This window comes from Cricetulus griseus, chromosome X, assembly GCF_003668045.3.
Source record: "Cricetulus griseus strain 17A/GY chromosome X, alternate assembly CriGri-PICRH-1.0, whole genome shotgun sequence".
Classification (NCBI taxonomy): domain Eukaryota; kingdom Metazoa; phylum Chordata; class Mammalia; order Rodentia; family Cricetidae; genus Cricetulus; species Cricetulus griseus.
In genome coordinates this window covers 75,870,193-75,882,874 of record NC_048604.1, presented here as the reverse complement: position 1 = coordinate 75,882,874, position 12,682 = coordinate 75,870,193, and the positions used below count along the sequence as shown (strand labels likewise).

The 12,682-nt window shown below is 37.5% G+C and overlaps 1 protein-coding gene across 6 annotated transcripts in view; it reads right to left on the bottom strand.

Annotated features, from left to right (window-relative positions):
- Zfx (zinc finger protein X-linked) overlaps positions 1-12,682 on the bottom strand; it is a 45,590-nt gene that overhangs the window by 13,007 nt on the left and 19,901 nt on the right. For 5 of the 6 annotated variants that reach the window (XM_027431920.2, XM_027431919.2, XM_027431915.2 and 2 more), the window contains exons 2-3: positions 11,563-11,651; positions 7,303-7,872 (exon numbers count right to left, since the gene is read on the bottom strand). In XM_027431920.2, the coding sequence (XP_027287721.1) occupies positions 7,303-7,872; positions 11,563-11,623 (631 nt within the window). In that variant the 5' untranslated portion in view covers positions 11,624-11,651. Of the gene's footprint in view, positions 1-7,302; positions 7,873-11,562; positions 11,652-11,782; positions 11,940-12,682 lie in introns of those variants that run through there. The other variant, XM_035449783.1, reaches the window with a different exon arrangement.

Genomic DNA, 12,682 nt, shown 5'->3' with positions numbered 1-12,682 from the left:
CAAAACAAAAAAACAGAAACAAAAAAACCCAACACCGATTCTAACCATTATTAATAAGTCAAATGTCCTTCTGGTTCCACAAAGCAAGGGCAAGCTTGCTGTTTTTACATTAGTTTATCAGTCAGTACCCTTATAAAACCCTCAACGACTATAAAATCTAACCATCTTAGATCATGCAAAGTGTCATACACTATAATTCAGTTTAAAAACCCATTTCTTTTCATAAACACTGGGAAAACACATTTCAAATACAGACTTCCCTGATAACAGAGCTATTATATTATTACACAAAGTAAGAATTCACCTTCAGGTTTTCACCTTGAGAACTTGCCCCACCTACTCAACCTGTGAAATCATTCTGAATATAAAATATTACAGATTTTTTAAAAGAACACTCTGATGGTCCAGTTAAGTACTCAGAATCTCACCATAATTTTAAAGCTACTATTAAAACTGCATATCTAAAAACAGACAAAGAAAGCTTCAGTAAATTGAGTCATCATATGTATGGTTCCAGCTAAGTGCCTTCTTCTGCAGTCATGAAGAACTACTACTTTAGAATAAGGTTTCTCCAAAATAGAAGTGCATAATTTTTTAAATTAAAATTACTTCTAATAATAACTACACTGGAATTGCATTTTCCTTCATGTTTCCAAGTAAGTTTCTTACTTCACTTTCCAGATAAAGAAACAAAGGCTCTGAGGCTGTATGCAACTTGGTCAAAGTCAGTTAGGTAGCGAAAGATTGAGTAAAGTGCAAGAACATGCCTGTCTCTAGAACCCAGGTCTTTATTTTCACCTCCTGGTTTTTAAAGAAAGATATGTTTGGTGTCTAAAATTCAGTATTTAAAAAAAATTATCAGCCAGGAGGTGGTGGTGCATGCCTTTGATCCCAGGGCTCAGGAGGCAGAGGCAGAGGCAGAGAGAGGCAGAGAGAGGCAGAGAGGCAGAGAGGCAGAGGCAGAGGCAGAAGGATCTCTGTGAGTTCAAGGTCAGCCTGGTCTACAAAGTGAGTTCCAGGACAGGCTCCAAAGCTACACAGAGAAACCATGTCCCGAAAAACTAAAATAAATAAATAAATAGATAGACAGATAAATAAATGAATAAATAAACAAACAAATAAATAAATAAATAAAATCCCAAGCCAACCCGGAATTCTCCCACTTTACTACCTTCTTTGTACTTTCTTCTATTCTAAAAAGTGAAACTAGCAAGCTTTATAAAGTCATCTTCACACCTTGCCCAGCATTTGACCTAAAACTGAAGTGAAATTCTGACGAACAATCTCATTAGTAGTAACGGAGCTACAGTAAATATAAGCACACTTCACATTGCTCCAAGAAGTTTCAGTAAACCATCTGAAGACAGAACTAGGAAATGATCACTTGTAGTGACAGTAGATACTATGGCTTCTAAACTTACATTATACTGAAGTTGTTAATCCATTAATTTATTTTGGACTCTAATTTAGAATGCATATACAATATTCTCCCTCCCTCTCTGTGTGAGTATGCATGCATATGAATGTATTTCTTTATAGAGATGCAATTTAAGACCAGCTCTATCTGTTAAATTTACCTACACAATTTTGGATGGAGGAGCACAAAAGGCTCTGAACAAGCTTTTAAAATGAAGTATTAAGGTGACTGTAATTAATAACAATGTTCTGTATACTTGGAAGTCACTAAAGAAATCGATTATAAGTTTTATCAACAGAAATAAAATAAGTATATAAAGCTTTTATTGTTCAATGTAACCATACCACACAGTTCTTCCTCTATTCACTTACAACAAAACCTTTGCCAGGCTTAAAGGTTTGAAGTCAATATAAAATACAGCTTTATGAACTATCTTTGTTGGGAGGTAGAAACCAAGAAGACCCTAACAATTTTCCAACACATTACAATGGTTTGATTCCAAAGATAATAAGGTGGATGTTTAATACGATCTTTACTTTGGAAAAAAAAAGAGATGATGGTGGAGAAGGGAGGAAAAAGTTCAAAAATGTCTGTACCATAGAGAACAAACATGGTGTTCTCTGTCTCTAAGTAAAATTTTAAAACAACCTAACTACATTACAGCAAAATAGGACAATAACATGAGCATATATACCTGTTTAAATGGCACCTTTGCTTTCTTTGAACTGCCTTTTAACAGGAATGGAATAAATATTATATTCAAATATATTATATATAAAACATTAAAATGTCAAGATAAACTAAAACTAGTTTACTTCTATCCATATTCACTTTTTCAGGACCATTAAAACTGACTTAAATTGGAACCCCCAGTACCTAAAAGAAAGATAAATATAAATAAGATGTTTTAAAGTCTGGATTCTGCAATACTACACTTGGTATGATGGTGTCAATCACTACTAAATCTATCTGTATATTTTAAAATGAGTCTACTGGAGAGGTGCACTTTCTTAAAGAGCAATAAAGGTAAAAGGCCAATGTGCAGTTAAGTCTTACTCCTTACCAACCTCTTAGAAAGCTAGAAGGGTGGAAGACAGAAGAGCAGAAAGCAGAGAGAAGCCAGAGTGATGTTGGTTTCACAGTCTGGGACAAAGCCAACTATTTCCTCTAGCCTTGGTGCTAGGTTGTCTAGTCTTGTTATAGGAAAGCTGGCATTAGTATTTAAAAAACAGTATTTTGGGCTAAGATTGCTTAATGGGCAAAGGCTGCCACCAAGGTTGACAATCATGTTTCATCCCACACAGTAGTTAAGAATAGACATCCACAAGACGTCCTCTGACCTCTACCCATGCACCATGGCATGGGTGCGTGCCTGTATGTGTGTGGATAATTAAAATGTAATTTTAAAAATAAAATAAAGGGGCAGAGAGATGGCTCAGCAGTCAAGAGCACTTGCTGTCCTTGCAAAGAATCCAGGTTCAGTCTTCAGCACACTAGCAATCATCCATAGCTCCAGTTCAGGGGACTGACACCCTCTTCTAACCTCAGTGCATACCAAGCACACACTAAATGCATTATTAAGTTCATGCAAATAAAACACTCATAAAACTTTTAAAATAAAAATCAAAACACCTTTTTACTAGAGTACCTTACTTATAAATTTACTTATAAATTTAAGTATCTTTACTCTCTGCTAGCTGCTCAATTTAGTTCCATCTATCTTAGACATACATCTAAGCCTCTTATCCTGGCCCATCCCCATCAGATCCAAGCTTTTTCAACCATTTTTCACTATCCTTTGCCTTTCCGCCCAACCTCATGTTTATTCTGTATTGGTAGATGAAACTGCTTCACAGAGAAAACAGCTATGACATCCAAACATTCCTCTAACTTTCTGTCTCTAGAGAGGGTCCTCATTCTTATTAACATTTTATGTTCCTACCTAGGACACAGCAGCTATCCACTATGACTCTAAACATCAGTCCCTTCCTCTACTGTCAGACTGGCCCTGTCCAGTGGTTTGTCCCTGCACCCATAAGCATGTCCAACACACATTCACCATTTCATCAGCCAGCAAAAGCCATACTATTGCTTCCTGTCCTTTGACTAACCCTAATGGCTTACACAAAGTGTTCTGCCATAATTTCACTTTCACCGATTTCTCAACCCATTATAGTTCATTTCTTCCATCTCCTATCCACTCACCCACACTTTATTGAAAATAATCTAAATACCAACAACATCCTAATTGCCCAACAAAAACTTTTCTTCTCAGCGACTGACACTTTTAAAGAATCCTCTATATCTTCAATAGCATTGTAAAGCCTTTCCAAATTTCTTACTTTGTCTTCTGCAAACCACCAATTTTCATTTCACCTCTTTTTTCTTTCCGAGGAGATCTTGTCTTACCTTGTAGCCTAAACTTCAAATGTCTACATCATTTTACACCCAAAAATCTATACTTGACACTTTTTAAAGTTAGCACACAAAGTATTAGGTTTCATTATGGCATTTTCATACATGGGCTATATAATGTTATTCATCCAACCCTCATGACCAGCTATTGCTGGCTGCCTTCCTCTCCCTACTTCTGCTTTCATGCCATATGTATTCCATTACTTCCCACCCCCACCCCCCCCCCACCCTCCACCCCACCCCCCACCCCCCGCTGTCCCTTCCCTTCCCTTTCCTTTAAGAATTCTTCCTTGGGGCTGGAGAGATGGCTCAGTGGTTAATAGCACTAGTTGCTCTTGCAGTGGCTCACAACCATCTCTAACTCCAGTTCCAGGGGAGCCAACACCTTCTTCTGACTTTTATGGGCACATGTTACGCATACATACATGCAGGCAACATATTCATACACAAAATAAAGTAAATCTTTAAAAAAGTTCTTCCTCCCTATCAGTGTCCCAGCACTCAGAAGGCAGAGGAAGGAGGATCTAGAGTTTGAGACAAGTTTGAAGTGTTTGAGTTCCAGGACAGCCAGGGCTACAGAGAGACCCTGTCACAGGAAAAAAAATCTTCCCTTCTCATGATTCTATTGCTACTTTTATGACCTATAACCTACCACCACACACACAAATTTAAATCTACAAAGTCACCAAGAGATAAAACATGCAGTATTTGCCTGAGTCTGACTTACTTCTCTTAACATGCTAGTCTCTAGCTTTATCCATTTTCCTGCAATTATTTTGTTTTTCTTTCATCTGAAAAAAAGTGCCACTATATATCTACCACTTTATCCATTCATCTGCTGGTGGATATCTAGGTGGCTTTATTTCTTAGCTATTTTAATGTAGAAGTAAAATTGGACGTGTAGGTTTCTCTGTGGTACACTGAGTCTTTCCTTTGGATAGAAAGATATCCAGGAGTGGTATTGCTGAGTCACATATTAATTCTATTACATTTTTGAGGACTCTCCATACTGACTCCATAGTAGCTGTACCACATACTTGATACTGTTATTCTGCAAGCACTCTCTGGGAAACACCAATCATTTCCATGAGAGACACTTCCTATATATCCTGTTACCTCACCCATTTCTCCTTTCTCAAAGTAGTAAATTTACAATCTCAACTATCAGTCTGTCTCCAACAAGCAAACAACTCAAATTTTTAACAGATCCTAAATGATTATCATGACCCAATCTTCCAAGGTACAAATCTTAGAGTCAAACACTGGCCATCTCTGTATTATCTTTCTCCATCGAAGTCCTGCCTATCTTTTTAAAAAAGATTTTATTTATTTATTATGTATACAACATTCTGTTTCCATGTATATCTGCACACCAGAAAAGGGCACCAGATCTCATAATGGATGGTTGTGAGCCACCATGTGGTTGCTGGGAATTGAACTCAGGACGTCTGAAAGAGCAGTCTGGCAGTCTTAACCTATGAGCCATCTCTCCAGCCCCGAAGTCCTACCTATCTTATATAAGACCAAATCTTATCCATTTGACTTTCTAATCTCTTGAATTCAATTCTGTTCAATCCTCTTTACCATCAAAGTTTTGGGAACATTTATTTTTCTTTCTTTCTTTTCTTTTTTTTTTTTTGAGACGGTTTCACTGTGTAGCCCTGGCTGTCCTGGAACTCTTTCTGTAGACCAGGCTGGCCTTGAACTCAGAGATATGCCTACTCCTGTCTCCAGAGTGCTGGGACTAAAGGCATGCACCACCACTGCCAGCTCTTTTTTTTTTGGAGACAGGTCTGCTGGCCCTCAATCTTCTGAGTGCTAGAGTCACAAGCACTACACCACCACACTCCAACTTAAGGTATTTTTTTCTTATACATAAACCACTTGAGCTACTGTCTATCACTAGTCTCTTATTCACTTATTCTTACTCTACTGCTATAGACTACCTTCCAAAATAAATTTAAAATTGAAATAAGCTACATCATATATTGCCTTGCTGACCAGCAATAACTTAAAAAGGAAAATACCACTGTGTATTGGTTAGAATATAGAAAAAATAGATATCATAAACTTCATAGGAGGAATTATAGTAAGCGAAACATTCAGGTAATATAACTAAACATAAATATACATACTCTTCTAAATTTTTACTATTGTGTGTATGTATGTGTAGGGAGCACATGAGTGGAAGAGAGGACTTTTGTTTCCCCTGGGAACAATGGTTTCCCTATTTTATGTATTTAGGAGTTTTCAATGACTGGACCACCTATAGCAATGCCAAACACACAAGTCCCATAAATACATGTTGAATGAGTGCTTTTTCTTCCTTTTGTACAGAGACTATTTATTTCAAAAGTTCTGTATCATAACTTGTTCCAACAGTATCTGCTTTGCAGCCTAGGTTTACTTCAAACTTGTAAAAAGTCTTCTTTCTTCATCCTCTTGAGTGTTGAGGTTACAGGTATGCAAACGTCACACCTGGGTTAGAATACCTCAATAACTTTCAAAAGATATTTCCTATGAAATGCTGGTGTACTCTATTATATGGTGTACTAATTTCATATATGAAAACAACTAGGCAAGTTTATAAATAGTGTATAAGTCTTTATTTACCCAAGTTTAGTGCCTTAAGGAGTAAGAATTTATACTGGGTTAGAACTGTGGTCTACCCAACGTAGAATTTTCTATCTGAAAGTAGTACTAAGAAATATAATGTTGTAACAACAAATAGCTGTTCTCCCAGATGCTAACTTAAAACATTTGGAGGTATGTCCCCAAAACACCTTAGTTTGCTTCAGTGCTCTAATAAATTCATCATACTAGAAATTACGTTTCAGTACTATGTACTTTCCCAATCTGTTCCATAAACAGGATTTTACATATAATGAAAGTATGGAAGTATTACTGTACATCCAAAAATGTAAGTTCATACTTCTGGCTTACTCTGTCCAGTGGTTTGTTTCCTGTACATAGGAAGCATGCAGGAATATAAGTAGTTTGGTCATGCATTTTTTCCAAGTTGTTTGAGGAGGGTTCCTAATGCCAAGAGTCCTAATCACATCCTTCACGATTTTGAAAGTTATAACTGTAACCGAAGAAACCATCTCTTCCTATCTCACCTTTATACAGAAACAAGTCAACCATTTTACTTTCCACAATTTTTAGTTACCTTACTGACTCCAAACTAAAACTCATTTTAAAGAGATAATTATTTTGTTTTGTTTGAGACAGGGTCTCGCTATGTAGCCTTAGCTGTCCTAGAACTCACTGTATAGACCAGGCTGGCTTCGAACTCATACAGATCTGCCTGCCTCTGCTTCCCAAGTGCTAGGATTGAAGGTGTGCAACACCACACCTGGACAAGGTATTTTTTTACATTTAATTTTAATAAACATTTGTAAAGAAAATTCCATCCCTGGTTTAAGTTAGAAAAGCAGCACCTCTGACAAATATTATACCCCAAGACTTACAGGAAATCATAAGGTAGTCCTCACAGTTGTTTTTGTCATCATCTTGCTGGCCCACAGGGATCCCGTTGGCATCTATGACTGCTTCAGAGGCACAGTCTGCTACCAACACTTCTTCTGAAACAACATCGGCGGCCAAAGGATCAGTGACAATTTCTGCTTCTACTACACTATCATGAACCACATGTTCAACGTGACCAACGTCAGCCACATGTATAGATTCACTTGTCAAGACATGTTCAGGCATAGATATTGAGGCTGAAGTAATATCAGAAGCTAAAACATCATCTGGAACTGTGCAATGTGTTAAAGAAACCTCTTCAGTTACATCTGAGTCCAGCACTTGCTCTGGGATGATGACTGTTTCTGATACATCTGCTTCGTCCATAATATCTGGACACTGGACATCTTCTATAACAACGTCCTCAATAACATCTTGGATTACAACTGAGTCTGGGTCATCAGGAACAAAGTTATGCACGGTTATGTCTGAATCCACAACATCTGACACAAAAACCGTTTCTTGTACTTCCACAACAATTTGATCACCATCCATGTGTGTAGCACCAGCTCCTGAAAAAAAAAAAAAACAACTCATAGATAAATGTGGTGGTTTGAATAAAAATGACTGCTATAAGCTCATGTATTTGAATGTTTAGTTACTAAGGAGTGGAACTGTTTGAAAGAAGTATAAGGACTTGTTGGAAGAGGTGTTGTCACAGAGGGTGGGCTTTGAGATTTCAAAAGTCCATGCTAGGGCCAGTCTCTCAAACTGTAAGCCAGCCCCCAATTAAATGCTTTCTCTTCTAAGAGTTGCCTTGGTCATGGTGTCTCTTCACAGCAATACAATAGTGGCTAAGATAATAAGTAAAAAAAAATCATGAATTTCAGGACTAAATTAATATTTCAACCAGCAAAACTATTCTTCAATTTCTCCTAAGATACACTGGCTTATCAGTTTTCTCAAACACTTAGATTCTCTTAAATCCTCTGCCTAGAAAAATTAATAATAATTTGCCAGGCAGTGGTAGCGCACACCTTTAATTACAGCACTTGGGAAGCAGAGGCAGGCAGATTTCTGTGAGCTCAAGGCCAGCCTGGTCTACAAAGCTAGTTCCAGGACAGGTTGGGCTATTACACAGAAAAACCATGTCTCAAAAGAAAAAAAAAAAAAAGAAGGAACCTACCCTTGACTTCAAAGTGCTGGATTCTATCTAGCCTCCTCCCTGGTGTCACTCCCAAATGCAGCTCCTCAGAATACAGGAAACTCTGCTAGAGTCCATTTTAGTTATAAGAGTGATGGGAGATAATTAGTTTTTGCCCAAAGAGATTAAATGACTTAACTGAGATCACAGTTTGCACAGCATATGGTGCTCAGTAAATATTGTTCTCAACAAATGCTGCAAATGGAACAATTATACATCCTTATGAGAAATGTAAAATAAAATTAAAAACAAATCCAGTATCTTGGCTGCCAGTCCAGAGAAAATAAAGTATTACTTTAAAAAAAAAAAAAAAAGAATGTCTTTAGTAGATCAGTGATTCTGCTTGTTTCGAAGACAAAACTAAATCTAAGCAGGCACCTAATTCAATCACTGTATCCCTGGCCAAATACTCAAAACAAAAATAAAAGCCTGGTGGTGCACGCCTTTAATTCTAGTGCTCAGGAGGCAGAGGCAGATCTCTGTGAGTGCAAGGCCAGCCTGGTCTACAGAGCAAGTTCCATGATAGGCTCCAAAACAATAGAGAACCTGTCTCAAGAAATCCAAACAACAAAAATAAAAGCCATGTATCTGTCAACAACAACACAAAAATCAAAGCCAAAGAATTTAAAAAATGGTAACAAGTCTTTAAAGTCAGTTAATACCCATCATATTACTTCCAGAAATAACAAAGAGTATGTTTACTTTAATTCATATAGAATTTCTATAAAATGCTTTCTGCTCATCTGTTTTCAATATTTTCAACATTATCATGAAGCCATACAACAGTAATATCCAACAGGAAGATTGAAGCATTTAGTGGCAAAGGCATGGTTTACAAAATGTTAATCACAGTTCAGAGTTAGACACATAATAATTTTGTGACCTTGGCAAGTCACTAAACCTCTGAGTTTCAGTTTCCTCATCAGGAAAGTGAGGACAGTAGCATTTGCCATGCATACTTCACAGGATTGTGATAAGATGGGAAATATACGGGATGTGTTCTGAAAAACTGTAATGAGGTTTCATTATTATCAGGTTATAAAAACGGAGGCCCTGGCAGATTAAGTGACTTGCTAAACAAATACTGGAAGTGTTCATCAGGATTGAAATGAAACATGTTTTCACTCTAACACTTAGTGCATTAGCTAGGTTTCCTTGTCACAAGTAAAAGCAAATTCATACATGTTTAGTCTCCTTTTCAAGAATAATTATACTTCATGTTCTAATAAAGAATTATAAACTATGCATTTATCATTATCAAAATGAAATCACCAAACTTGAAAGACTATCCTATGAACAATGTATGCCCTTTTCCTACTAAGTATGTAACTCTCTTATAAAGTTGTTATTTAATATACCACACCTGATCATTTAAAGGACAATAGGAAAATAGTTAACACTTTATTATAAAGATATATCAGCTAGGTTGATATAAACCATTTTATGTTCAAAAAGCAAGTATACCCACTTCAATGTTGTAATTAGAACATAATAGATAATCCAAAATTGTATTTTCTTTCCTATGTTAAAAACTACATAAACCCTTCTGTACTCTGGAGAGTGAAGCAAGACAGTCTTCCTGAAACAAGGCTCTTTGTGGGAACCTGTGAGGAGGTTGGGAAAGTAGGGCAGTGTCAGAACGTGGAGGACCTTGGTTTATACTTTATCTGTTGGGTGACACAGAACAAACACATCATATAATATACATGTTAAGTATTCTGACTAGTGGGCTGGATTAAAGAACTGTAGGGTAAGCAATCAATGTTACTGCCAACTAAGACTGAGACAAGAGACTGTCAGGAAGAGAATCAAGTGGAACAAATGTAATCAAGGAACATTTTTTTCAAAGAGACAAGGAACGGAAACTCAGTGAGATATCTGAGCAAGATGATCATAAGTAAAGAAAACACTAAGAGTTTTATACTATTGTCAGAGTATTCCTTATTTAAAATGCTGGAGACTGACCCAGGCCAGGAAAGTGGCACACACCTGTTGTCCATATAACTCAGAAGGCTGAGGCAGAATAGAGAAGTCAAGGCCAGCCTAGATTTTAGACACTCTATCTCAAAAACTGAAACAAAATGTTTGAGAACAGAGGTGTTTAGCAAATCAGACTTTCTCACCTTTTACAATATTCACATATTGTGGACTACTACTTTAACAAGGCAAAGATGTGTTACATTTATTTATGCTGCATGTGTTCAATGATGTAAAGATGTGTTGCTTTGCCTGCCCAAGGCACATGACTGGTCTAATAAAGCTGAATGGTCAATAGTTAGGCAATACAGATAGGAGGGGTTGGCAGGCAGAGAAAATAAGTAGTAGGAAGAATCTGGGCTGAGAGGGAGATCCAGGAAGAAGAAGAGGTAGCTTCTAGGCAGCTACCAGACAGACAGACAGACAGACAGACAGACAAGGAGGAAGCAGGGAAGTAGGACATGTAGAATGAAAGAAAGTAAACAAACTCTGAGGCAAAATGTAGATGAAGAGAAACAGGTTAAATTAGGTTATAAGAGACAGTGGGACAAGCATAAGATGAGGCCAAGCATTCATAACTAATAGTAAGTCTCTGTGTCATGATTTGAGAGCTAGTTGTTGACCCAAAGAAAGCCTGATACATTCACACATACATAATAATGTATCATAGGTGGAGATCCAAGTCTAAACATGAAAATCATTTCTTGTATATGCACCTTACACATACAACAGCCTAAATAAAGGTCATTCTACACAGTACTTTTTATATGCATGTGTGTTTACTTCACCCCATGCCATGAAGTGAGATGTGGAATTTCTTTCTACTTGTAGTGTCAATGTCAGCACTCATAAGTTTTGGAGAATTTGGGATTTTCAGATTAAGGATATTCAACTTGTACTGACAAGAATATTTTAAAGTTGGTTATGAGGAAGCCAAATTTGTGAGAAGGGGATAATGTGTTCACTTTCCCATTTGTAGATTCTGAAATCCAAGAGTGACTAACATTGTGAGAGTTTAGCAATCAGGCCCATAACAAACTCCCAATTTGGTAAACAAAAAGTACAATCCAAGTCATTATACCTGTTGCATCAAAAAATGAGTTTGGCGCCTGTGGTTGTAATTCAAGTCCATCTTCATCCATGGCCTTTAATTCTCATCAGCCACAACTCCTACATCAAGGGGAAAAATGAAGCCAGTATTAATTTTGTTATCTTTTTTTAAATGTCACACTTTCATTTCTGAAGCACTCAAGTTATATGACAAACATCTAATATATAAATATATAAATCAAAAGGATCACCTTTATCCAGGCTCACTATAAATTGAGATACATGCCAGGTACACACCAATAATCCCAGCACTTGGGAGGCTGAGGCAGAAGACTCACAAGTTCAAGACCAATCTGGGCTGCATACATAGAGGGCTCCAAATCATTCTCAGCTACAGACCTGTCTAAGACCCTGTCACAAATAAATTAATAAAATAAATTCAGTGTCAGGCAGTGGTGCTGCATGCCTTTAATCCCAGCACTTAGGAGGCAGAGGAAGGCAGATCTCTAAATTCAAGGCCACCCTGGTCTACAGAGTGAGTTCCAGGGCAACCATGGCTACCCAGAGAAACCTTGTCTCCAAAAAAAAAAGATTTATCTTATGTGCATGCATTTATATATAAGCACAACATGCATGCCTTATGCCCTTGGCTAGAAGAGGGTGACAGATCCCCCTAAAAGTACAGTTATGGATGCTTATAAGCTACCACCAATGTTCAGGATTTGAACCTGGGTCCTCTGAGTACTGGAATTAAAGGCGTGCACCACCACCACCACCACCACCACCACCACCACCACCACCACCACCACCACCACCACCACCACCCCACCCCACCCCCACCCACCACCACCCCCACCCCCAACCTGGCAACTAGTTTTCCTAAGGTTCAACTAAAATTCATTCTGTATTTTTTTTTTTCATTTTTCAAAACAAGGTTTCGTTGTAGGTTTGGAGCTGTCCTGGATCTGTAGACTAGGCTGTAGACTAGGCTGGCCTCAAATTCACAGAGATTCACCTGTCTCTGCCTCACGAGTGAGTGCTGGGATCATTCTGCAATTTATAGTGGAAAATTTCTGTACAATTTTTGCATTACTTCTCTAAATTTATATACTCTCTCTTTCAACCACTATATTGCACTATACTGAACAATC